Source organism: Rhinolophus sinicus, chromosome 8, assembly GCF_057876585.1.
Source record: "Rhinolophus sinicus isolate RSI-liver-muscle chromosome 8, RSI-T2T, whole genome shotgun sequence".
Taxonomy (NCBI): Eukaryota; Metazoa; Chordata; class Mammalia; order Chiroptera; family Rhinolophidae; genus Rhinolophus; species Rhinolophus sinicus.
In genome coordinates this window covers 24,970,825-24,998,178 of record NC_142508.1, presented here as the reverse complement: position 1 = coordinate 24,998,178, position 27,354 = coordinate 24,970,825, and the positions used below count along the sequence as shown (strand labels likewise).

Below are 27,354 nucleotides of genomic sequence, written 5' to 3'. Positions count from 1 at the left end.
GATGCTTCTCAACCCACATCAGACTCTGGGGAATAAAAAATAAATTCTGTTTAACGACAAAGATTTGGGAGTTGTTTTTTTATAGCACTTAAGCTATACAGTAAGATTGTTTTCATTTCACAAACTAAGTGTGCATTAGGATAGAGGTAGTAAAACATGCATAATTTCAGTTTAAATTATCAGTCACGTAATTCTGAATTGAGGCCGTTCTATCAATGCAAACAAATTTCTTTTAACGTTTGTCTTTTTTTCAGGATAACTTTTAATGGAAGAAGAGAAATATGTTGGAAAGCTTTCAGGTTTTATAGTTTGTGACAATTACCGTGTTTCCCTGAAAATAAGACCTAGCCAGACCATCAGCTCTAATGTGTCTTTTGGAGCAAATATTAATATAAGACCCGGGTATAATATAATAAAATAAAATATAATATATAATACCAAGTCTGATATAAGACTGGGAATAATATCATACCGGGTCTTACATTAATTTTTGCTCCAAAAGACACAATAGAGCTGATGGTCTGGCTAGGTCTTATTTTCGGGGAAACACAGTAGGTTGAAAACGAGAGAAAGGAGATTTTGAATCCGGGAGACTAGGCTGACGGACGATCACGGTGAGGTGGCACAGTCCTGGGGATGGGCTTGAACCTGCCCCTCAGCAAGCGAGAAGCCACAGCACAGTCTTGAGGGGCGGGTGGCAGGAGGTAGGGGAGGCTAAGCAGTGAAATGACTGGGGTATCATGAGTCTTTTCTAGATCAAAGTTAGGCAACCCATCCCACTGACTCAGACAAGAGGAGACATTCAATTAGTAACTGATTCCTAAACCAATTGGAAATGCTGGGTTAGTCTTCTAAGTTCGATTTATTTTGTCTCTTACAACCAGTCCCAGACATCTGCCTATCCCTCTACCTCTTGGATACAAGGAATAACCAGCTAGGGCTAACATTGGATCCTTCCTATTTCCTTGTTTCCATGTAAGACCTCGGCCCCATTAAAACTTGAGCTAATTGACAACTCCATTCCTGTGTCTGCCAACCCAAACTCATAGGGAGAGTAACCTCACCTCCCTCTACTTATTTTAGAAGTGATGTCGTTACAGTGTAAACTCAGGAGCTGCTTTGGATAAGTGATGGTCATCACTGCGTCTGGCACTCTGTTCCACCAACGAACGTTGTAAAACTGATAATAAGGTTCTCTATCGAGTAGTGTTTTCCTGATACCCAGTTACCTTGCAACCTACAGCAGCAAGGGATACTAACCACAATGGGACCAAAAACGCTTAGCTATAAAGAGATCCTGTTCCCAGCAGTAACTATGTGGTAACAAACACCCTGCATACTTCTCTTTCTGCTTTCTTATGGTGGTTTTATATAGATGTCTATATATGAAGATGTAAGTATGTACATATTCTCCACAAGAATGGTAAACTTAAGAAAACTGTCTTACTCATTTGATACTCTTTATCAAATGACTTTCTATTTTTTCGGCATTTTCATATTTTCATTAAAGATTTTTGAATGAGCAGGTAGAACAAATGAAATCCCACTGCAACATTTATATTTACAGAAAGGTTTTCTGTGTAAGCACGTATGAGTGTGTGTGTGTGTGTGTGTGTGTGTGTGTGTGTGTGTGTATGTGTGCATTTCTTTAAAGGAGTTTACAGGGGAAGACAAATTTAAGATAAAGTTGTGTCAACTGCTAGAATTCAGGTCAGACTGGGAATTTCGGATTTGTTTACTGTCATCTATTTGTAGGAGTTCATTTAAATGGAGTGGAAAGAGACTATGAAGAGGATCTTTTTCTTCACCTATTTCCATGGTCTTGTGTCTCAACTCTGGGTACAGGGGGCGAATTACAGACGGAAGTAAGAAAGAGTTGTTTTCACAAGGATTCTCTGAGCCTTGGGTCTACAGGCAGCTGTCCCCCAGAACCCAGTAACAAGCCCTGATACACAGACAAGGACCCAACCTCATCACTTACGATGTGAATACAGTGTAGCGTTAGCTCAGGAAAGATATTGGAAATAGACTATCATTTTGGCAACCGTGACAGCTTGAAGCTCTGGAACTTTTGGGAGATGGCGCTCTGCTCCCTTTTTCTTACTCCTGCCCATATAACTAAAGAATTGCCCTGATTACAAGAGAATGTTTTTGGAGCTGTACACCTTGCTGACACGAAGTGGAAAGATGCTTTTTAAATCTTTTACCAAACTGGAATTATCTTCTGACACGTCTACCATTTTCCACTTTAAATGTCCCCCAAAACTTAAATTACTAGAAACTTCAATCACTCCCTGGCACGGACACTTCCTGCACACCACCCAGCCCCCCTCAGATCGCCTACGCTTCCTGTGCTTCAGCTCCTGAAGCCAGGACCTGCTGCTCCTCTCCAGGACACTGCCACCTGTAGGGGGCTCGGGCTTTGATCTCACACAGCAGCTGGAACTATGCCTCCTCCACAGACAGCGTTCCCTAAGCATTGGCAAAACGGGGTTATCGCAGCCCAGGTGCCCTGCCTCAGCTGAGGACACAACTGCAGGCACAAGGCACATACCAGCACCGCCCTGCAGGGGCGGCCTGGGTAAAACCCAGCCTGCACATGCAGCCGTGCTTGGTTTCCTCCCCTTCCCTCCTTCGTCCCTCACTCCTTACTGATTTCTCCTCCATAATAAATCGCTGACATAAATAAATAATCCTGGCTTTAAGGTGTGATTCTGGAGCCTACATCCTACAACACTCTTTTAAACAAAAGGTGTATAAAGAAACACCAGGAGTCAAGGGAGAACATGATCGGGACAGTCTCTCACAAGGTAAGTGATAGCCATTACCATCCCAGCATGGTTTGAGGAAGAAAGACAGGAGAAGCATTTTGCTGAGTGTTTGACTATCACTAGTACTGGAAATGTCAACATGAGTGACTTACTCTGTGAACGCCATGACCTTGCAGGTTGACCACCCCACACCCAGTTCCTCCAGGAAAGACACATGGGTAGCTCAAACCTTCATCACCACTGCAATCACCAAGCTTGGAGTGTGGCCAGGCTTCTGAACGCCACGACTAGACAGATCACTGTGGTGTCAGGAAGTGGAGCTCAGATTTGCCCTGTTTACCCAAAGAGCCCAATATGTTTACGGGACACAGGTTATTGGTGGCACCTACCTATGGCCAGACCACAGGCTGGTCAGTTTTTGGGGACGGGTCAGAATGGCAACCCAGACTCACCTAATGGTGCTTTTCCTCTGGCTTGCTTCTGAACCAGTAACAGGCAGGGCAAAGGATACACATGAGATTACGATACAGACTAGTGGCTTCATTTCTTGCTACATCATTGAGCCCAACTGAAGTTTTAGTGCAGCAACCTGGCTACAGTCTTTCATAAACAGGTATTTTTTGAGTAAACAACCCTTTTTAAATCAATTTTGGTGGTAGCGGTGATTGCCTACCCAGGGATATTTAGAGGCCCGCACAGATCTGTGGAGGGGGGGCAGAGCCCCTTATCATCCTTTGCATCATGTAAAAGATCCGTTGATATCCGATGACAAGGAGGGGCTACAGGTACCTTCAAACCAAGGAACATACAGGTCCCTCCGAAAGGAAGAAGTATTCATGATCTCCATCTTAGGCAAGAATTCAAGTACAAACAGTTTATTTAGGGAGAACCAGGAAGGGAATGGAGAAGTGTTCCAAGGAAAGGAAGGAGGCAATGAGAGGTGCACTGTTAAATCAGCTACTGTGTTGAATGACTGAGATATCCCACCTGAATTATCCTACCTGGCTGAAGAAGAGCTGAGGTATCTATAAAATCCACTTTGGCAGTCACTGAAGACTGCTCCCTACGGGTGCTAATTCCCCAGTATTTCCAGCCTGACACAGAGGTAGGCTGGGTTCTAGAAAAACCCCTTAAAGAAATGCATGTATTGACAACTGACAGTCACTAAAGCACACTGAAATAGTTTTGAAAGAACTGGGAAATATTTATTATACATGTACTTACTTAGAAATTGAGCTAGAAGGGACACACAACTGGCCCAGGTAAAGAGTGACCGGACTTCACATTTGAAGCAGACCCAGAAAGGATGTCCACAGAAGTTCAGGGCTCCTGGGGGATGAGATTTCCAACAGTTCTCACAGAATGCAGGGTAATACACTGACTTACATTGAAAAATAAAGTCAGCTGATGAGTTTGCTAATGGGGATGGGTTTTGCCATAAATGTGTTAAATTTGCAGCTTTAGGGTTGTAATGAAAATATATTTAAGGCACACAAAAAAATACTATCTGACAGAAATCACACATTTGTTATCGTTAATAAACGTATGACATAAAAATGTAGAATTTTAAAGTACGTTTGTATAGATGTTTTAGTTAAAACATTATTTTTTGTTTAAAAAAATGTAGAAGCTAAATGAGCAAAAAAGTGTTTTAAGATCCCTGTAGCTCACTGCTAACACTCCACTTCCAGAACATTTCTAAGTCAAAATTCTTAGTTGCCAGCTTGAAATCAGAAGCCAACTTGAGCTGATTGAAGCAGAAAAGGAATTTGTAAAAGGACACTGAGCAGCTCACATAATTGGAGCCAGGCTGGAGAACAAGATTCAGAAGTTCCACAGCCATGTAGTGAGTTCCATACACACAGCAAAGCTGAGTCCCTGAGGACACCACTGCCAAACAATACAGACTGAAGCTTGCAGGTGCCAATACTGCTGGCAAGCCCATGTGCCCTGGGTGCCACCAGTAGCATGAAAGACATGGCTCCTTTATGGACTTGCTCTTGCTGCGACTGTTCTGACCAACAGAGTGTGTTGTCTGTAGGACCCAATTCAGTTTGGGGTAGACATAAGCAGATCTTAGGCTTCTCTAGCTGCAAGAAGGACCACGAAAAAGAGTACCTGATATACAGACCTCTACCTCCCACCAAAACTCATAGAGTAGGGACTTCTCAAGAAATAAAAAGAGAGTTCTGACGCTGAACAATTGAAAACGATGACTAACATCCTGGATGAACAGTTGTCTTTAATTTAATTACAGCTTTTTGTTTCCAAAAAACTCTCTGCTGAGAATTTCTTTTAATCCACTGCATTATTATGACACGTTTGTGGTTTTCACTTTCTGTTGCATGTTAAAATGCAGATCACTATTTTATATCATCGTTATTTTTATGCATGAAAAATCCCACTGCATGAGTTATTGTCACATGGGATAACGACTTGGAAAACCTTCCTGTAGTTCTAGGCTGAAATTTCAATAGGAAGGGAGAGACGGAGGAAACAACACATTCTTCTCAAGTCTAATTGCAATTGTTTTATTTTGTTGTTATCCATGGTGCAAATTGTTAAGTTCAGAAAAATGCAACCGAATTCTATCTCAAAGCCCGTCAAAATGGGCACTATAGTAATACCTGAGGCTAAGATGATGAATTACCTCACTTTCTGAGTGAGAGTGAGTTGTGCAAAATTTGTAGAGGACAATTTGGTAACACGAATATAAAAGCTTTAGCAATCTCATTTGTTGACATTAGAGAACAGAAGTCTGCAGACTTTCTGTAAAGAGCCAGACAGTAACTATTTAAGGGCTTTGTGGGCCATATGATCTGACACCACTATTCACCTCTGCCATTGACACCCAATAGCAGCCATAAATGACACATAAATTAATAGGTGTGGCTGTGTTCCATTAAAACTTATTTACAAAAAAAGTTGGACTGAGGGGTACAATTTGCCAACCCCTGCTATAGAAGAAGTTTAATATTAATAACACAGACGCCTAATATTGAAGAAAAGGGGAATAAATGCACCAGGGTAGATAAATGTTGAATCTGCCTATTTGAAACTGCCAAAGCAGGAATCTGAAGGAAGACTCCTAAGTACCCACATCTGAATAACCTCAAATGTTTACATCATGGTCTTGATTTCTTCACTCTATTGGACATTTCCCTTGGACAACACTGTTAAAATCGCAGTGTAATGAGTGGAGCTTGACTGTATATGTTCAGACTGGCTCTGTCACTGACTAACAAATGACTTTGGGCAACATAAAACCCAGAGAAGACCTCAGGAGAACCATGGAACATGTTCACAGGAGGGATGGAGGCTTAGCATACAGCGAAGACTCTTGATCAAGAAGACTGAGGGTTTCAGTAAAAGTTAAACACGCACCACTCTTTGCTCTGACAGTGGGGCCATCACCTTATAAGCACAGTATAATGAATAAGAAACACGCATGAAGTAAACAGTAACTTCGGTTGAAGAAACCCACGTTTTCCTCAATTCCACAGTGGACGGAATTCTAGAGAGCAGTTCAGAATATAGGACTTTGTGCCACAGAGAAAGATGTCACGAGCCATAGTACTTAAGTTGTCTGTTGTCAAATAGGCTACAAATCTAGATACAGCACCGTTGTTTTCCCCAAAGACTTTCTTTGGTCAAAATCCAGGAAACTAATAAATTAAGAGGTTGTATATCTCTAGCAGTTTTCGTTGTTAAGCCACTAAGTTTGTATTGCCATTGTAACAAACTTAGTGGCTTAACAACGAAACTTTATTATCTTACAGTTCTACGGGTCAGAAGTCAGACAGGGGTCTGGCCATAGGCTAAAATCAAGGTACTGGCAGAATATGTTCCTTTCTGGGGGCCCTAAGGGAGAACCCACTTCCTGCTCACTTGGCTTATTGACAGCATTCAGTTCTTTGCCTTTGTGGGACCAAGGTTCCTGTTTTCTTGTTGGCTGTTAACTAAAGGCTGTTGCCAGCTAAAGACAACCATTCCTTGGCTCGTGGTCCCCTTCCACCAACTTCAAAGCCGTCTCCCGCCTCCCTCTTCCACTTTTAAGGACCAAACTTTTAAACATTGTACATGTTATTTATCTGGCATATTAATTTAATGGAAACTACACAAGGTCATAAACTTATAATGTAATGTATTTATTATGAAATTATTCCATAAGTTACTATATGATGCTAATAAACATTTTCAAACATAAGCACACTCCAAGAGATGAAAAATTACATAATTATTCATTTAAAAAATGTGGCAGTTTTTTTGTTTTTTAAACTCCTTACTAATGATACCTCATTTATCACTAATTAACACTTTGGCTTTCTTTTCAGTTCAATGTCTAACATTTGGAAATCACACAATATCTTCATTTTTTTCATTTATGGAAGATACTTCCACTTTTCCCCCATAAAATACTGGGTTAGTCACACCTAATTCCTGATTACGTGTGGTTTCAAACAGGTCAGAGTAAGTTTCAGTATGTAAAATATTAACCATTTAGGAGTGATCTGTATGTTGTGGGAATGCTGTAATGCAAACAGATACTTCACTGTTCAGAAGACACTGGAAGAGTTATTTCAAACCCACAATTTGTCAGTTAAGAAATCACAAGCCTAACTGAAATCAAAGAGATTTTGTAAAAAAAGGAAATAGCTCCCGCTGGTATTTTGTATATAGATCCTTTTTTAACTTTTGAAGTTAGGGGACCACTGTAAAATGAGTTACATTTTCTAGTAACACTTGTAAATACCCAAAATGGTAGCTAACGCAGCACCTAAGCACCTAAGGAAACAGGCCCAGGTGAGTTGACGTTACAAGGACACCCACACAATTCACAAGCTGAGCCAGGACTAGACCCCGCCTGGTGCTTATCTAGAAGACTCTTCCTTAATCAATCCTGTCCAGGGCTGTGCAGCAGACCTTTGATTTACTAATTTAACCCTGAGGGCAGGAACACCTAGTGGCCTGACAAAAGGAAAGCCGTTTTTTCAGGGAGGCTCGCACACCTCCTCCTGCTTGGATTCAGTTTTTAAATAAGTGAAAACAACGCCTCCACGTTGGTGCATTTTTGGAGGCTAATGCAGAATATGCTAACATGCTTCTTACTGGTGTGTTCTCCAGAGATGTATACCGTATGGTCACAATATGCGCAACTTCGTCCTAGGCCATTCAGCTTCTAAAAGACTAATGTCGGCTCCAAGACTAGGGATCCCACTTCCCCGCACCTACATTTCCTACGGGAACAGCACTCATCTCTACTTCACGTGATGAAGGCACCTTATTGCGCGTTCCCTGCTTCTCCTCAACGTTTTCCCTTAGTAACTTCTCCCCATCGCCTTGCACTCCGCTAGGAAACTCGCTCTCTCATTTTCTCCCTCCTACCCCGCCTTCAGTAAGGTTCTTCCTTTCTTCTGCATCCCGCTGGCCTTTGCCTCTCTCGGCTTCCGAGATCACCCGCCGGAAATCAGCGGAAACGCACTGCGCACGCGCACTAAACTCGTCACCACTTGGCCTCACGGGTACGGTCGATCAGTTGGTTACTTTCGGTAGGACTCGCGGAGGCTGAGGTGCGGTAAATCTCGCGATACTTGCTGCAGCCAGTTGGCGCGAGCTGCTGTGGGTTTTATCTCCGCTAGTCGGTAACCTGCAGTGTTGCCTGCAGTGTTGCCTGCAGTGGCGGTGCTCGCGCCATGACGTCGGCTCTGGAGAATTACATCAACCGTATCCTTTGGTGGCCGCCGCTGGCGCCAGCCGGAGCGTGGCGAGGCCCGCGTCCGCCCTGGCGAGGCCGGCGCTCCAGAGGCCCGGGTCGGGATCGGCGGGCGGCTGGGACTCGCGGCCACTGCCTGGCCCTGGTGCGGGGGTTAAGGATCCGGACCGAGTGGTCCCGCGCCCGGGGCTGGAACCCGCCGCGGCTCCTACGGGCCCGAGGCGCCTTTTAATTTTAACCTTTAAAAAATGTGATTATTCTGAACTTTCCCCCGTCTCTGTAGAAACCCGCTATTGATTCATCATTTACTTCCCTAGGGCCTGGGCGGTCAAGTTTGGGAATAAAATGAACAGTCCTAGCGGCGACGATGGTCTTGTAAATCTATGTAAGTGTTTTATTCTTAGGCTTTGCTCGTTGTTCGAGGATAGCAAAAAGTAAGGATGGTCAGGTTGAAATTCTGTCCCTTTACCCTTTTAGTTTTAACTTCTTTGTTGATAGAATGAAAATAATGCTTGCTGTTGCAATGGATCGTCGCAAGGGGCAAATAAATAAGCCTCTGTGAATTCTTAAAAGTCCTCATGTGCTACATTTTAAAGTCTCGGGACAGAAACACTGCATTGTGCTCACATACAAATTTGGGACAAAAGTGAAACACTACGACTTTTAAAGATGCAAAGCATAGTGCTACCTGACGACACTGGTTATAGCTTCTTTCTTTTGAATTCCAGACGTCAAGCCCTGGAAGACAGTGTCTTAAAACGCTTGAACTCATTCAACATTAATTCAGCACTAATCCGTTTTCGTGTTAGAGATAAAGAAACAGGTCTAAAAAAGCGGGGAATGTCTTACTCAAAGTTAGAGCTGCAATATTCCCCAGTAAAAAAGTACCAAATATCCCAGCTGTTTACAGACAGGCTACATTGATCATATACAGAAAATAATTTTCCTTTTCTAGTTTTTCCTTTTTTTGTGTAATTATCACAAGGAATTGAAGACAGAAACTAAGTTTTTATATTGTGAATGTACTGGCTGTGTTGAATAGTTGTATCTTAATTCTGTCACCTTTTCTCTAGTAATTCAAACCACTTCCTTACCGGGTTCTAAGTTTTCAGTTTGCATTCCCTGAGAAATGTTTTCCTTGAATCAGTTGTCAGGAACTGTTGCTGTTATTACTTCTGACGGGAGAATGATTGTGGTAAGTATTTGGCATATTCATTCTCTGCTTTCTCAGAGGCTTATCGGTTTAAATTTTTATGCAAAACCTCTAATCTCTGATGCCTAGGCACCATGTATAACTGCATTGCAGTTTTCGGATGCAACTCTATCTCTTTGATAAGTAGCTGCCGATCCCTATTTTCTTTATTATTAAATGTTGAGTGAAAGTTACATACAAGGCTTCTAGGAGCTGGGCTGAGTAAGAGTAATAGATGCTGCGCTCAGAGAGTGGCTAGTCTAGTCTGCAGATACCTGCCTGTATTTTACATTTATCTTCCTCTTCCATTTTTTAATTTCCTTCCCCATTTAGTGCTCTGATATTCACTACATGAATCATAATTCTTTTGAAATTTTGTATATGCCTCTTAGAAACTTTTTTGGTGATTTAGATACTACATATATAGAATAACAAACAATTAAGGCTTGCATAGTATGAATTTTCTTTGACTATTCTTAGGTTGTATGTCCTCTGTCTTGTAGGACAAATTATGTTGATTGACCCTAAATTTATTTCATCTCATTTGTTCTTTCATCACAGTATCCCCTTTTATTACAGAAAAATCTTGGATTCTCTTGTTGACCTGTTAATTGATCTGAGGAATTTATCCTATGATTTTTGGCTGCTTAATTATGTCTTCATTCATAATTCATATGGCTATTTGCTTTCAAAAAAGTCTTAAGGTTGCTAAGCTTTCTCCATTTTCTAACTGTATGGAATTCATATAATTTAATCTTTCATTTTCCCATTTCTCACTTCTGTTTTTGTTTTCTGTTTAATTCTTGTGATCTTAGGGGTCAGTAAGTGACTATTACCAAAGTGTTAGACTTTGCCATTGATCAAGTTATATTATGTACCAGGCATGACATGTGTTGTGTCACTTAATCTTCCATACAACTCTGAGGAAGATTTTACCCGTGTTCTAGGTTAGGAATCAAGCTCAGGAAAAGTGAATTGGTTTCCTGAAGTCCCATGTGGCAGAACCAAACTGGGACTTAAATTGAATTTGACTCCAAAGCTAAGGCCAGTTGCCTTGCTTCCTTTTTAAGAGAACAATCATGTTTTGTTTTAGGCATCTCCCATTATATTTTGTCCAATAAGGACAGTTTGAAATATATTAATCTCATATTAACACTTGGAGAAAGCCTATTGCTATTAACAAATATTTGCAAATAGTTGATTTTGTGAAAACCTCAAGTTTAAGTTTTTCTGTTTTTGTTAGCATGGTAGATAATAAATTGGAAAATTATTTTGATGTTACAGAAAGAAAGCTATTTAAAAAGAGCATTTTGAGTCCTAATGCTCATTAGTTCTATATTTCTTTGATACATGGTTCACTTGATATAATAATTATTTGTAAAATGAAACCAAGAGGCTATGTATGGGTGTGATAACTGTTTGCTAACTAGTTTAGTGTAGTAAATACTCCATATTTTGTTTCTCTTTCAAATTCTAGGTTATTTCCTCTTTATTTCATTCTGATTTTATATATTTGGATTTTCAAAACATGAAGCAGTTTAATAGTGAGCTTGAGGGATTTAACCACCCAAAACCAATATAAGTTGATGTTTCTTCAGAATCTTGAATAGCATTTGAGTTACTGTATTGTGCTAAGCCCAAGTCTTCCTTTATTCAAAATAGGGATTCTTCCATCAAACTTTATCTAAATTTTTACTTCAAGTTCTAATTATTAGTCATGTTTGTATCTACCTTATTGCATTATAGGGTGGATTAAATAAGTAAATACATGTGAGACCCATGGAACACTTTCTGGCAAACAGAAAGTACTCCTTAAGTGTTAGCTGTTAATACCAGCTGAAGTTTGTCTGAACAGAGGGTGCCAAAAAAATGTATACACATTTTAAGAGAGGAAAAAAACTACTAAATTGTAATGCTCAATATACATGGATAACAAAAGATGAATACAAGCCATGTTTATACATTTTTTTGGGACATTAGAATCTCTGAAAAATGGTAACTATATTTGCTTGTTCATAGAAGTTAGTATATTATAGTAGTTGAGTGGTCTGGCTTTGAACATGTCCTTGGTAGGTCAGACCCTAGCTCTGCTACTCTCTACGCAGGAAACCTTAAGAGATGACTTAACCTCTCTATGCCTCAATTTTTCTTCTCTGAAGTGGGAATGATTACATCTACCTCAAAGGGTAGAGGTTAGTTGAGATAATGCATATGGTGTGTGTAGCACAGGGCCGAGTCCTAGTATGTATTATGAAGTGACACTGTCATTGCTATAGCTGGTATGTAGGGAAGTTCCGTGTGTGTGTGTGTGTGTGTGTGTGTGTGTGTGTGTGTGTGTGTAGTTTCTCCTTAAATTCCCTTGTTTTAGTTTGTATCTTTAGAATGTTAGCTCTTGGACTGGACTACATGGGCTTTTATGCTACTTTTTTGGAATACACTGGTACATAGGTGTCCTTTGTAACTCTCAACAACTCTGCACTAGTCAGATGTGTGATGTCATTTTTTACCCCTGAAAAACCAAGAGATGAGTTTTGTGCCCATGAATACTGTTAGTTCTAAAGAGGTATTCTGTTTTACAGTGGACTTATATTTAAAATAGGTACTTCTGTTGGAGTACCCAGCAACTAAAATTGTTGTGTGGTTGCATTTACACATTCACGTAAACCCGAATATTTGTCTTTTTCTCTTGATTTTTCCCCCCCACAGGGAACACTGAAAGGTTTTGACCAGACCATTAATTTGATTTTGGATGAAAGCCATGAACGCGTGTTCAGCTCTTCACAGGGAGTAGAACAAGTGGTACTAGGGTTATACATCGTAAGAGGTGACAATGTGTAAGTAAAATACGTCTTTTTTAAGTGCTGTAGGTGTACTGCCTTGCTATATGGAGAAGAGGTTTGCATCTACTGAGATTTGCCCATATTTCTAATAGTGAAGTGGCCTGGGTAAGGTCCAGAAAGAGCCCTGCCTTACACGAAATACTTCATTAGAGAAGCTTTTTAGAATGTTCTTCCAAAATACCCTCAGTTTCAGAGGACTGTAAATATACTCTGGCGTTTGAAGATTACTTTGAAATCTCTTGTATGAACAATTTTAAACAATTCATGTTCTATAATATAGCTGAATTTATAAACAAGTACTTATCCATTACTTGTTTTTTCTTTTAATTTTTTAAATATAATTGGCACACTTAACGTGTTCCATGTTTATGCGGTGGCCTCAGTTAACTTGTGGCACACTGATACGGCAGTTTGAGAAATATTGTATATTTTAGTGGTAGCAATTTAAGAAATGTCTACAACAGTGTAGAGTGAAGCTTATTAATAGAGCTTTTTGGGGTACATGCTATATCTGCATTATCGGCTCTGGTAGGTACGAACTGTGTATAGCTACTGAGTACTTGGAAAGTGGCTGGAGTGACTGAAGAACCGAATTTTAAATTTTATTAATCGTAACTAATTTTAATAGTCACATGTGACTAGTAGCTACTGTATTCGAGAGTGCAGTTAAAGCAGCTAGAAGATTGTTGAATCAATTTTCTAGTGAGTACTGCATAGAATTAAAACATGGCTGGAAGGCAGCAAAAGACACATTAACATCTCATATTTTGGGACACAGATAGGATATAGAAGATATCTATAAGAATGCTATTCATTTGAATTGTTTATCTTAAGAAATCATCTTTAGATGGATAAATTATTTCATCTTTAATCAAAATGAGGGGTTTATAAAAATATTCTCTGGAGATGACTTTTAGGTGTGAAGTTATAAAGTGAGCTGTAAAGAACCAGAGGAAGGCAGAGCAGGTAGGGCCCAGGTCCCCTGACCAAAGCAACACTAATTGTTTATATTGGGGCTCTGCATAATAACTGATGTTAAGAAGATTACTCCTACTTTAATTTAAACAAAAAAAAAACACACCCACATATTTTTTAACTGCAATTTTTAAAAATTTAAAACTTTGCTATAGACTCAGTAGTTTGCTGAAGCCAGCTTACGAAAACAGATGGTTATATATTCAAGAATTTTGCAAGCTGGTTGATTGATGTCTTTTTGGTAGCTTGAAATCGGTCATAGTGGGAGAATTTGCACTATGGATGTTAGTAAACACTGCAAACCAGCCCCCTATTTTTCTTTGGAGAGCTTATTTTAAAACATTTACTGGAGCATTTTCTCCATCCGTTGAGATTTTGCTTCCCAGCAATTGTCAGTTTGACTCAAATAAACTCTTACAAGCTTTTAAAAAACAAAACATTTATCAGCACTTCACTATCTTCCTTAAGGATTTCAAATGATGCTAAATTTTAAGGGTGCCATTAAGATCTTCAGTTTGTTTATATTGAGAAAATTTATTATGTTCCCCCAGAGTTTGATACTTTCCATAATTAGAGAACTGAAGGCTTTATACAGTTTAAAGCAAAATTGGGGAAATTCAGTATTAAGAGTATTCATGTATAGAATTTCCTGTTAAAACCAGACAAATTTAGACAACCAAATATTTGTGGAATGTTTCATTCATGTCCCGTGGTCTGGATGTAACAGTGACCTTGGTCACTTAGTATGGTATTAATGAAATTAATTAATGAAATTAGGTTTGTTTTAAATCAAGGAAAATTTTACTGGCTTTAACTCTAGCCAATCACATGAAAAAACCATTTGTTAGATACTTCAGTACCAATTGCTGTTATTATCTTTGTATATAAAAAACTACATTTGGTCTTGAATTTAAATTGAGTAAACTGAGAAATTATGAAAAGGAATTAGAAATTACATACCATTGATGGATTTAGTTCATTGAAGTTACTTAAATAACACAATTTTATTTGCTTATTTAGTAGTGATTTTGTGATTTTCCTCTTGTCTCTCACAACTACCCTAATTCAGTCCCTGGAGTTGAAATCATAGGGTTGGAAGTTTTGGGTTTTTTTTTTCCCATATCTATCCCATTAGTGTCTTTTTCCTTTACCGACTCATGATCCAATCACACTATATGAAATCTGTCCTTTTTTCTAAACTTTTATTTATTTTATTCCAGGACCCATCAGCTCCAAGTCAAGTAGTTGTTTCAATCTAGTTGTGGAGGGCACAGTTCACAGTGGCCCATGTAGGGATTGAACCAGCAACCTTCTTGTTAAGAGCACCACACTCTAACCAACTGCGCTAACCGGCCACCTCTGAAATCTGTCCTTTAATATTGGTTCCTGTAATAATGTTTCCTTCAAATTATTTTGTCTTGAGTTTTGTGACTTAAATGTGCAATTCACTACTTCCTGAAGAGTTTGTTTTCACCTTAAGTAGTTCTGTTGACTTTATCTTCAGTTTTGTTAGAAATTAGATTGTTTTAACTCATTTTTTTTCTTTTCCCTAATAATTGCAGTGCAGTCATTGGGGAAATTGATGAAGAAACAGATTCTGCACTTGATTTGGGGAACATTCGAGCAGAACCTCTAAACTCAGTAGCACACTGAGGAAGAATTACATACATTGAACACCTGTAAATCTTTGTACAGAAACTGATTATTCTGAGGATGATGTGTGGAATTTTTATGAATGTGTAATTGTGCAATTTTGACTCTATGGATTCATTGTAATATGTAAATTAAAACATTTTTACATTTTCTTGAATAAACATTGTTTTGCCTACATAGGTTTGGTACCTTTGTTTTATTTTTCTATTAAATAGTGTAAAAATCTAATTATTTTGAGAAGTTTTAGAAAACAATTTCTGATATTTTTGGAATATTTATGGAAAGCTACTCAAAAAGAAATTTGTGTGCTATATAAATCAAGCAGGATCCATGTGTTTTTTTCCTTGATTTTAAGAGCGTCACAGGAAGGTAAGCCTTGTCTTCTACAGTTCTTTGAGCCCATTTCCCACGTTGCCCTGGGGGTTGCTTCCTACACCTTAGAAGTGTGAGTAAAAATGCGGTTGGTTGAGAAAAGGAAAAATGCTAATAAAGTTGTATATTATTTGAAAAAATTGATTCCATATAATCTTAAAAGCCATCTTCGCTCTCAATTTTAAGAATTGTGGAATTCCTAGCATTAAAGTATTTTGCTGTTTATAAATGTGAGTAGATCTTAAGTTTGTATTGAGGTAGTGCTTGTTGTCAGCAACTTTCTATGACTGATTACATACACCTGATATCAAAAGAAGTAAACATGGTTTCTCAGCATTTCAGGCCTATTTGGTTGATCAGCTGGGTGAATCAATTAAGTAGATTAGTTCCCTCATCCACAAAAAGGCAGTTTTCTAAAACTCCTTGGTACTATTTGTTGATGATATGTTTTAAGAATCCATACAAATTATATGTAGTATGTAGATACCCAGGCTAGTCCACAAAAATTCTCATCAACTCGTGTAGGCCAAAGTGTGTATCTTTGTTATGAGAAGAAAATGGGAAAAAAAAATACAGACTTGTAATTAAAACAAAATTGAAATAGTTTTTTCTTTTTAATAAAGGTTTAGGTGTTGGCAAGCTTTTTTGATATAGATGCAGATAGTATATATTTTAAGCTCTAAGGACGATGTGGTCTCTGCCACAGCTACTCAACTCTTGTAACATGAAAACAGCCATAGATTATACATAAATGAATGGTCATGACTGTGTTCCAATGAAACATTTACAATAACAGGTGGCAGGCTGGACTTGGCCTGCAGGCCATAGCTTGCTGACCCTTGGCTTAATACAAGCTCAAGAATAGACGATGGCTAATCCAGAATGGATTCTTTCAGAATTTAGAGGTTGATTTCATTTGTATTTTTTAATTTTTAAAATAATTAGACATGGTAGATTTTGGTTCACAAATAAAACATTTTCCGGAAGAAAATTCACTCACAGAAACAAGAATTGTTCAGGAGAGAACTGTTGAGATAGTTTTCTTCAAAGGTCATGTAGCACCATCACCCAGAATAATTTGGTCGACATTCTGATGTTCAGGGCTATCCCTGGGAGTATTAGCGGAAGTTTAGCTGGTATTGGCTATTCATAAACATTTAGCTTTTGTAGCATAAGGTTTTGTAATCAGTTTAGTAATAAAATGAAAATAATGCAAAGTGGATAAAGCAAACAGGCAAGTTTAATTAGGGACTTATTTTAATAAATAGTGGTATTTTAAATTGGTAAACTAATTCCAAAAATCAAATAATGAATAAAGACCACCCAATTCCTAAGTGAAATGTATTCTAACAGTACAAATGAAGTCCAGAGCCAGATGTTTTCCCAACATACTTGACATATCAACACAAATTACATATAAACCAGTAAAGCAGTCCCCCTCCCTCACAGGAACGCCTTTCTTATACCGTGTCCTTTTGAAATAAAATGCCTTATAAAGATGTATTTTCCTGATGTCAGAAAAATCATTCCCAATATAATTGGTTGTCTTTATTAATGGTCAGAGAAATGAATGAAAATACACCAAATGGTATATGTGGTTCTTTATCCCTGGGTGCGCACGGTGTGTTTTTATATTTGTAACCCAGTTGGATTTCTTTTTGCAAGAGACTAAGGGAACCACAAGTATGAGTGGTAACATGATTAATATGTAGTCTCAATTTTATATTCTTTAATGAGGCTTTTATTCTGGAATCTGTTTATTATTTATAAAGAGGCTCAAATCAGTTTTAATCTGTAATTCTGTGCTTTGTGACTCAGGTATTTATCTAAGCCCAGCTTAATAATGAGTCAAAGAAATTTTCTTGTCAAGATATTTTTCATTGAAGTTTTACATATAGGGTAATTCACTGCAAAAAGGACTTAATTTGTTTCTTTTTAACTGAAAAGACACTAAAGTAATAGTTGAAAACATTGCTTTTATTTAACCTAAAAGCAATGTTTTCAACTACTACTTGACCTTACATGCTGACAGTTTTGGCTTAAATATTACAAATCTTGATGCCAGAAGAATCAGAGATATTAGAGATAAACGTTTGCTAATTACTCAAACATCCTGTTTAACACCTTTCTAAAATTTGAAATTTTAACCTCGTGAGAGAAGTATGATAAAAACTTGTATATTTAATGTAGTATATTACGACGATATAGTGTATTCTCAGGCTTCACCTTCAAAATTAGTATATAATGTTTATTGAGTGCATATCACGTGCCCAGCGTGATGCTAAGAGTTTACAACCGGTATGGGAAAATTGAGGCTCAACAGCGTTAGGGGCCTTACAAGAGGTCGCACTTGGGAGTAAGCGCTCTAATTCAACCAGAGCTTTCTACTGCTTATATAATTCTGCCTATCAGCAGAAAGTATAGCCTCAAAATCTCTGCTCTCAAGTAACTATCAAAAGTCTGACTGAAAGAAATCTAGATGATCTAAAGTAGTTCCCAAAGCTTCATTGTGCGCCATTTTTATTATAATTACCTGAGATGCTGGTCCCACTGTCTTTATTGGGTCCCACTGTCTTTATTGTGGTTCAGTAGTTCTGGAATGGGGCAAAAAGGAATACTCAATAAATAGCTAAGTAAGAAAAGTGTGGAATTACTAAAAGGTATAATTTGTTATCTGCCTGGATGAGTCCCTAATCGTGTCTCAGAATCCTTACCTTTAAAACAGGGATAATAATATCTATCTTACGGGGTTGTGACAAATGAATTAGACTGTATTTTAAATTTGGTATGATTTGATTTGGGGGGCATAATAATAAACAGCTATTATTCTCGGTATTCAAAAGCCAGTGTGAAAATTTTATAAACATGGGTCTTGTCACCTTAGTTTTTCAGAGTCCCACTGGCTGTCATATCTACAAGAGACTGGAGTATATAAATTATGAGGATTTCAGGGTAAGTGGAAGGTATGCACAATGAGTTGGCAATTTTAACAAATATGCAGCAAGATTAAATCTGTTTTATGGCAATCATATGCTCTTGACTCATGGAGTTGGAAAATGAAAACTCAGAAGTCTTTTGCGTTGAAACTGGAATTTGCATAGTTATATATACCTCATTTTATTAATTTACTTTTACTAATTTAAAATTTTATTTTACTAATTTGGGGCTCTTTAAAAAATACTTGGGCTGTAGTCTCAGTTTTTGAGTTGTGGGCAAATTTGATAAAAGTTACTTTCTGTTTACATGTAAGAGTGAAAAAAAAAAAAATGTTGACAAGGCAGAGAGAGCTATTTCCATCCAGGTTGATAGTGATCCATTAAAGAGCATAGTGTTCTCATTTAACTAGCTACAAATTCTTCAAATTGAGAGCTATTTATGTCTTCATCTGCATCTGGTTTCCTGGGATTATTCATGTGCAATTTAGTCCAATGCTTTGATGTGGTCTCCCTCTTCTCTATAGTGGGGAAGCTGTGTGACCTGGGCTTAGTTGGTCTTCCTGAATTGATGCTGCCTCCTTGTGAGCACAGCTTCCTTTTCTGTGTGTCCACAAACTTGAAAAAGAATAGATTTTGGAATTTTGTCAGGGACATTTGTCAAGCCATTAATACATGGTAGGGACTGTGCTCGAAGCAGTGGATATATCAGGGAACGATATTAACAAACTTCTCGTCCCTGTGAAACTTGTATCTACCTATAGTACCTCAACCAAATCAACTTGACTCAAAGATTTACTGTCCAAGGTAATGAGTTGTCTTGTCAAATTCTTTCAGTACGCTTGTATGTAATTTACAGGGCTTGGGTTGATTTAAAGTGACTAAAAAAGTGTCTTTTTAAGTGGGTATACTTTGGAATGAATTTTCTCAGCTTTTTTTCTGTTAAGATTGAAGTCTGTGTAGGTTGCATAACACAAAGGATAAAGGCAAAATAGGACTTCTCCAGCAGCTCTCTCTCTCATCAGCTAAGAGTATGCCATCTGTGCCTACGTCAACACTGGGTGAGTGGAGGAGTTGAGAACTATTCTCCAAGACATCTTTTCTTGGGGTTAGCATTAGAAAAATTTTAAAACGTTCAATTTTTATATTGATTTTTTTTGTTATACCCTTTTACTTCCATCTTGTCTGTACATATTTATTTTTTAAACATCCTTTTAGTTTATAGCTGTATTGCTTGCCAGAAGTGGCTCAGGTCAAATAATGCTAAAACTAGGACCAAAATCCCATCCTAATATTTCTACTCCAGTGTTCTTCCAACTATATAATATGGCTCCTTCTCTATTCTCATTAGGGTAATTTTCAATTATACTGTAAATGTTTTTTACGTTTTATTTTCCCCATATATTGGCTTTACAAACACCATATAATGGAAGTGGTACCAAATTGTTATTACATTGGAAATACATTAAGAGGAAAATTATCCAGGAGTGGGTGTTGGGAGGACTCTCTGGGGGATACGATGCATTATGTCATGTATAAAAAACTAGAGAGAGAGAGAGAGACAGAGAGAGAGAGAGAGAGAGAGAGAGAGAGAGAGAGAGATAGAGAGAGAGAGTAGGTGGGGGGCAGACAGGAAAATAAAGCGTTCCTGTTTGATGTCTGAAAATATGCAAAAAATAGCTAATGTTTCTCTAATTTACCTCATCATGGAAAGCCATAGATTATAATAAATTGCATTTTACAAAGAGGAACACTCATAAGCATATAAGTTGCCAGAGTGCTGCAATATGGCTTATATAATATTTTAAAATAAATGATCTGAAAGAGGTAATAATGATAGCTACATTTTTAAAAATTAATTTTATTTATCTTTAAAATTAAAATGTTATTTTAAAAGTGTTTAGCTCTCTCAAGCTGACTTATTTTTACATAGCTTCTAAGGTTTCAAAATTCTGCAGTTTTCAGAATGTATTTTTTTAATTAAAATTTATTAGGGTGACAATGGTTAGTAAAATTACATGGGTTTCAAGTGTACAATTCTGTAATACATCATCTATCTATCACATTGTGTGTTCGCAACCCAGAGTCAGTTCTCCTTCTGTCATTGTATATTTGACCCTGTTTACCCTCTTCTACCACCTTCCCCCCAACCTTACCCTCTGGTAACCACTAAACTATTGTCTGTGTCTACACAAAATGTTTTAAATCCTAATATTGATTATTGGGTGGTTTTTGTTTGTGGCTTATAATTTCATGATTTGCTCAGCTACTACCTCATTTGTAACTAAAGTTATATATATATATATTATTAATCACTAGGTGACATATTGGTGATTACATATAAAAACTTTAGGGTCTCTATGAATTGTGGCCAATCATATTAATAGGAGAGACTTAACAGAAGTCAAGTCTGATTTGAAAACTATTCCTTCTCTACATACATTCCAAATAAGATGATCTTTATGAGAGTAATGCTTAGTTGCCATGTTGATCCCTAAGTGTCTTAGGAAATGGAAACTAACTTTTATACTTGGACACGGATACATGGATGGATTTGAATGAACCCCACCTGAGAGACTTATGTCCTTTATATTCAGGAATCCTGTTGAACCTTGAAAAGTATGGCTGCCTTTGCTAAAATTGAGGTGGAGACAAAAGTCACATTGGAGATTTTCATTATTATGTCTAATTCATGACCTGAGTGGCCAACCTTAGTTGTGGGACTCTAAGGAAAACAGTCCTCCACTACTCTGGGGAAAGATGACATAGAACTTTCATAGCTGGACACAGGTAACTCCAGAGGACATAGCTCTCAGGAGACCATCTGAGAGCAGAGAAAGGAGATGATTCTCTTCTTGCAACACTATTTGAATCCGATGGCTTCAGCTGGTTCCCATAAGCAATTCTTAGATTTGTACCCTAAATGTTCCACTGCCTCGCCCTAGTCCCAGCCCTACTTTGTGGGCAAGAACAACAGAGTTCTCATTGGGACTCTAGCGTGAAGGTCTGGGTGATGATTTGGGCTCCACACAAAGTTCTGGCTGAATTGGAAGAATGCTTTGGAAACAAAGGTGAGCACTTCAGTGTGAACTGAAAGAGCTGGAGTCCACGTGTGGTCCACGACGAAAGAGCTGGGCCAGCGCTTACGAGTAAGTTAGCCTTTCCCTACTAACTCGAATGGCCCCAGTGATCAAGTACTAATTCTCCTATATATTTGGATATGTTTCTTGGCTTTCTATTCTATTTCATTCATTTGTCTATTCTGTCAGTAAAACAATATTTAATTAGTGGAAATTCATAAATCTCTACCTTTTTCTATAACTTTTCTTAACATCATCATAACAGTATACCAGAATGACCTCACAAATAATTCTAATTTTTGAAATCTTGATTATTTTGACTTGGTTTATAGGAAATTATTAACATAATAAGGGAAAGGTCACATATTTTAGATAAATGAGTCTCCTTGTTCAAGAACATGGAGCACTTCTCCATTCCAAAGGTTTATTCTAAGATTCCCTAGTAAAGCATCTATCTATCTATCTACCATCTAACGTGTGTTGATTAAGACAACGAGATCTGCACACCTATTACAATGGCCAAAATCCAGAACACTGATAACACCAATGCTGGTGAGGACGTGAAGCAATGGGAACCCACACTCATTGTTGGTGGGAATGCAAAATGGTGCAGCCACTTTGGAAGACAGTTTGAAGATTTCTTACAAAACTAAACATACTCTTACCATACAATCCAGGAATCACACTCCTAGGTATTTACCCAAAGGAGGTGAAAACTTATGTCCACACAAAATCCTGCACCTGGATGTTTATAGCAGCTTTATTCATAATTGCTTAAACTTGGAAGCAACCAAGATGTCCTTCAGTGAATAAACTATGGTACACTCAAAAGAAATCCACTATCGAGCCATGAAAAGACAGGGAGGAACACCAGTGTGGGTTTGTAAATAGACCAGGGAACTATCCATTACACACCAAGTATCATTAAACTCACTAGACGAAACTTGTCGTGAAATATACTGTTTCCCTGAAAATAAGACCTAGCCAGACAATCAGCTCTAATGCATCTTTTGGAGCAAAAATTAATAGAAAACCTGGTATTATATATATTATATTATATTATCATATTATATTATGTTTATTATATTATAAAGACCCAGTCTTATATTATAGTAAAATAAGACCAGGTCTTCTATTAATTTTGCTCCAAAAGACGCATTATGTCTGGCTAGGTCTTATTTTCAGGGAAACATGGTATGTACAGCAGGCATTTCCAATGACTAAACTAACATTTAATAATATTGTAAATGAAACTTTGAGAGATCATCTAGCATAATTACCATTATTCAGAAATGCTTTGCGTTAAAGAGAAAGAGGGAAACCTTCAGTTGACACTTAGTACAATGCTTTCGTTTTAGTTTTCTCAGCCTACACAGACCAGACGTAGCCAGGAATTGTCTGTAGCTAGATGAGTCCTGAGAGATGGGAGTAAACGTCCCAGTAGAGCTCAATTCACTTTTGACAGATGGGTGAATGAAAGAATTAGTAGATAAATGCACTTGGAGAACTCCCTATTTTAAAAGGAAATTTATAAGAAAAGTGATAATTTTGATGTTGGAATGTCATCTTGTAATTTTGCTATTATTAATTTTCAGTATTCACAATTAGGGCCTAATTCTAGTCTTTGTAAAATTGATAGGACATAGTAGAAATATATTCCTTAATTTAGAAAAGGAATGATCAACTTACAATTAATTCAAAGAAATTATTTTAACAAGAGAGAGATGATCTTTTGTTTGTGAGATTTCTATTCCTGCACTTCCCAGGACAGTTTCCTTACACTAAACTTTTATGAAAGTTTTGCAAAAAAAATTAATGTTAATTGTAGAAATATGAAAACTGATGAGGAAAGAGGAAAGGAAAATATTAACCAAAAATAAATGTGAAAAATAACCGTTATAAATTTAAACATAGAGACTTCCCCGTCATATTCATTTAGCTATTTTTTTTCCCCTTTATAAATCTTGCTTGGATCATCTAAGAGTTGATGGTAGTGACTATTCTTTCTAAATTTTTATTTTCTTTATTTCTGAGAATAGGAATATTACAGAGTATTGAAAAAGACTTGATTTGTAGTTCTTGCCAATTTTCATCATGTAAATACTCCTATTTCTGATTTCAAGCCTCCAACTGTTCCAGAATATTTAGTCTCTAGGTTATGATATGAGTGAACTCCAGCTCACCACTGTTTGGATGGTGTTTTAAGAGAAAGCACAGAGACTGTTTCAAAGGCCATAGTAGTAATCTAGGCAAGAGATAAATAGACTGAACTAAGGTAGTAGAAATATGAGACACAGGTTCCAAATAGAATATATAGGAGGGAGCTCATGAGAAAATAACCCTTTCACGTGTCTTTATATCCCTCATATGGACGTAGGACTACTGCATTGTGATGGCTTGTTCTGTTAGGTAGAAGGGATATTGTCCTAAACAGTGTGGATATTTCCATTGTCAGTCATCCAAATGAAAGATACATCTTGAAATTGGAAATGAAGGACTGAGTTGCAGGTCTTTCTTAAGAGGTACAGGCAATTCAATGGTCTCTTGGGCCTGGACTCGAGCTTTTAGACATGCACTAGGGCAGTATTCTCTAAATTAAGTAGAAGGGATTGGCAAAACAAAAAAAAAATGAAATGCCTCTGTGTGTATTTTGTTGACATACTAAATATATGTGTACATGTGGCAGTATTCTAATATATCATGTCTATTACAGAACCTACAGACATATACAATCATTTTCAAAGGAAGATATAATAATAGGTGCAAAGAAGTTCTGATACTTTCTTTCCTCACCCAGGGGATTATTTCTTGTATCCCTTTGTCAATGAAAACCATCCAGCTTAAGAGAAAACTTATAAGAGTTTATTTGAGCCAAACTGATGACAATTGAGGGGAAGCAAAATCTCAAAGGATTGAGAAAATGCTCCTTAAAATGGCCGTTTTGCAGCTTATTTTATACATGGAATCAAAGGAGGAAGGGTACATAAAATCCATTGGTGACAGATTAAGCGGGTGGGAGAAAGCAAAGCGGGAAATCTCTGGGATTGGAAAAAATTGGAGAGATGGTTACTTCTTTCATATAGGTGGGCACAGGATAGTTAATAGTTCGCATAGAAATGTTAATCTAAGGACAAGACTAGTAATGAGGGATTCTGTACTTTCCTGCTCTGGTCCGGAAAAAGGGATTATTGACATTCCAAGGATGTCATTTTAGGAGCAAAAAGACAACAGACAGGCCCTCTTAAAGGCACAGATTAACTTTATGAAGGAAGCTTTTGGCTAAAGATATGACTTCCCACGAGGGCCTACTTAATTATGAAATTGTTTATGCTCACGCCATCTATGTGGTTATTTTCAGTCTCCTGAGATTGTCAGGTTTAATATATGGCCCCTTTTCCATCCATACCTTAGTGTTATGCACTGTTCTTTGGAGATTTCTGCTCTCAGGAGTATCTTGAGGATAGAAAAGGGATTGACGCTGCCACATGGTGACCCTCTCATGGCCAGAAAGCTGCCTACTGAAGGCTCCTATGGAGGTGGACTGGGCTGTGGTTTGGGAGAACAGTCACATTTGGTGGGCCAGTGTCACATGAAGTTCTGTATTCTCCTTCCCATCTGCCACCCCTGAGTTTCTCATTAAACATTACAGCCTGCTTTCTACCTCTGCTCTATGGTGTTAAAGAAAAGTTGTGTGTTCAAAGTGCATTCAAGAATTCAAAAGGTATATAGAAACAGAGGTTCTTATTCATATGTTTATCCATTCTTTTGATAAATGTTTACAGATCACTTAGCGTGCCAAGTCCTGTTCTGGGAGTTGCAAATTCGCCAGGAAAAAAGCCTTCAAAACTGTCTGCCTTCTGAGAGCTTACATTACAGTGGCAGGAAGAGCACTCCAGGAAAGGGAAGGGGGGCAGCAAAGCTAGAGGCTGTGAGACAGAAACGTGCTCCGTGTGTTGAGGAAACAGAGAAACCACCGTGGCTGGAGCAACATGAGCTCAAGTAAGCAGAAGACTTGAGGTCAGAGATTAAAAGTTGGTTGTGTGGAGGGGAGGGGGTCACAGATTGTCTCGGGCTAGTGTCCATTATAAGAATTTCAGCTTTTAACTGTGAGGGATTTAGGAAATCATTGGTGACTTTTCAGCAGACAACTGACGTCATCTGAAGGTGTTTTAACTGGATCATTCAGTCTGATGGGTTTAGAACAGACTAGGGTGAAGGTGTTGTACAAGGGAAGAAGCATGGAAAGCAATCAAGATTCTACTACAAGACATTAAAATAATGGCAAGGAGAGAGATGATATTGGCCTGGACTACACTGATAGCTGTGGTCAAATTCTATATGTATGTTGGAAGTAGTGCACTCAGGTTTTACTAACTGATTAGATGTGGACTTTGAGCCATAAGTCAAGGATGATACAAAGACTTTGGACTTGAGCAACATGAAGAATGGACCGACCTGTTCTTTAAGCAAGAAAGATGACAACAGTGGAACGTCAGGAGGTCAGTTTAGACATGTGAAGTGTGAGATGCCTCTAGAATCTCTAGGTGACTGGATAGACCAGCCTGGAGTTCAGGAGCGGGAACCAGACTGAAACTCCCAGTTTGGGAGTTGATAGCACACAGATGATATTTAAAGCCATGGCACTGAATGAGATCACTCAGAAGGGAATATGGATAGGGGAAGAAATCAAATGGATTCTGTATATATTTAGTAGTTAGTGTTGACAGGTTTTTACTGGCAGTTTAAACGTTGGTGTAAAAGATAAGATTCAAGGATGACTCCAAAGATTTTGGAGAAAAAAATGAGGCTATCGATGGACCGATCCTAGGGCTCTCCTGTATTGGAGATGAAGAGGAATCAGCAAACTAGACTGAGAACAAAGGTTAGAAAGGGAGGAATCAAAGCAGGGAAGTGTGATATCTTAGAATCCAAGTGAAGAAAGTGTTTCAAGGAGCAAGCAAGGGTCCTTGAAACCTGTGTCAAGTGCTACTGGATTAATATGAAAACTGAGAAATGACAATTGGATCTGACATGATGGAGGTCATGATCAATTGTACTTAAAGTAATGTTGATTGAGATAGATGGGAACAAAGGGCAATGATGGGAATTGCCTTAAGTGAGAACAGAGGAAGAAAAATTGTAGAGATTATAGACAACTACACGGAGTTTTGCTGTAAAGGAAAGAAATGAGGCAATGGTTGCAGGGGCAGCGTGGTCGATTTTGTTTGCTTGTTTGTTTTTAGGATGGACAAATACTAGCGTGTATTTATGCTAATAAGAATTAGTCAACAGAGGGGGGACTTCAAAGACACATGAGAAAGCAGGGCAGAAGGGGTTGCTGAAGCACTGTCCGTGGGTAGGCCACAGAGGATGGGGTCTAGTACACACAAGAAGTTCTGGCCTTTGCTAGAAACATGGACATATCATCGATATGAACAGGAAAGAAGGTGAAATATTTTTTGGCAAGGTGTAGAGAGGTGGGGCCTGGGAGTCTGTAAAATTTCTCTCTGGATTAATTATCTTTTCTCAGTGGATGAAGAAACCAGGTCACGAGCCAATAAGGGGTTTGAAAAAAGGCAAATGGTCAAAGCAAGTGTGAGTGTGAATGGATCAGAAATATGTCTAAGGATTGCTGGGAACCACACCCATCCAACTTCAGGTGGATTTTCATGAACTGAAAGTGACACAAGACAGCATGACTTTGTTTTTTTCTTTAGTCACATTAAATGGCTCACAGCAGACAAGTTTAGGGGGGTTTTAGGTTTAATTAGGACTGTGGTTTAGACAATAAGAAAAGGAATGGGGACAAAGGTATTGAATTCTAT

The 27,354-nt window shown here is 38.1% G+C and overlaps 1 protein-coding gene and 1 pseudogene across 2 annotated transcripts in view; one reads left to right on the top strand and one right to left on the bottom strand.

Annotated features, from left to right (window-relative positions):
* Positions 1 to 8,245, bottom strand: part of LOC141567629 (serine/threonine-protein kinase MARK2 pseudogene) — a 38,666-nt pseudogene extending 30,421 nt beyond the window's left edge. The window contains exon 1 of the transcript XR_016021957.1: positions 8,157 to 8,245. The product of XR_016021957.1 is annotated as a serine/threonine-protein kinase MARK2 pseudogene (transcript). The remainder of the gene's footprint in view (positions 1 to 8,156) is intronic.
* An 80-nt stretch (positions 8,246 to 8,325) lies between these two features.
* LSM8 (LSM8 homolog, U6 small nuclear RNA associated) lies at positions 8,326 to 15,321 on the top strand. The gene is made up of 4 exons (XM_088799958.1): positions 8,326 to 8,495; positions 9,639 to 9,679; positions 12,383 to 12,510; positions 15,054 to 15,321. Exons 1-4 carry the CDS (start codon positions 8,465 to 8,467, stop codon positions 15,142 to 15,144), a joined length of 291 nt encoding a protein of 96 aa, XP_088656084.1. The 5' UTR covers positions 8,326 to 8,464; the 3' UTR covers positions 15,145 to 15,321.
* The last annotated feature ends 12,033 nt before the right edge of the window (positions 15,322 to 27,354 follow it).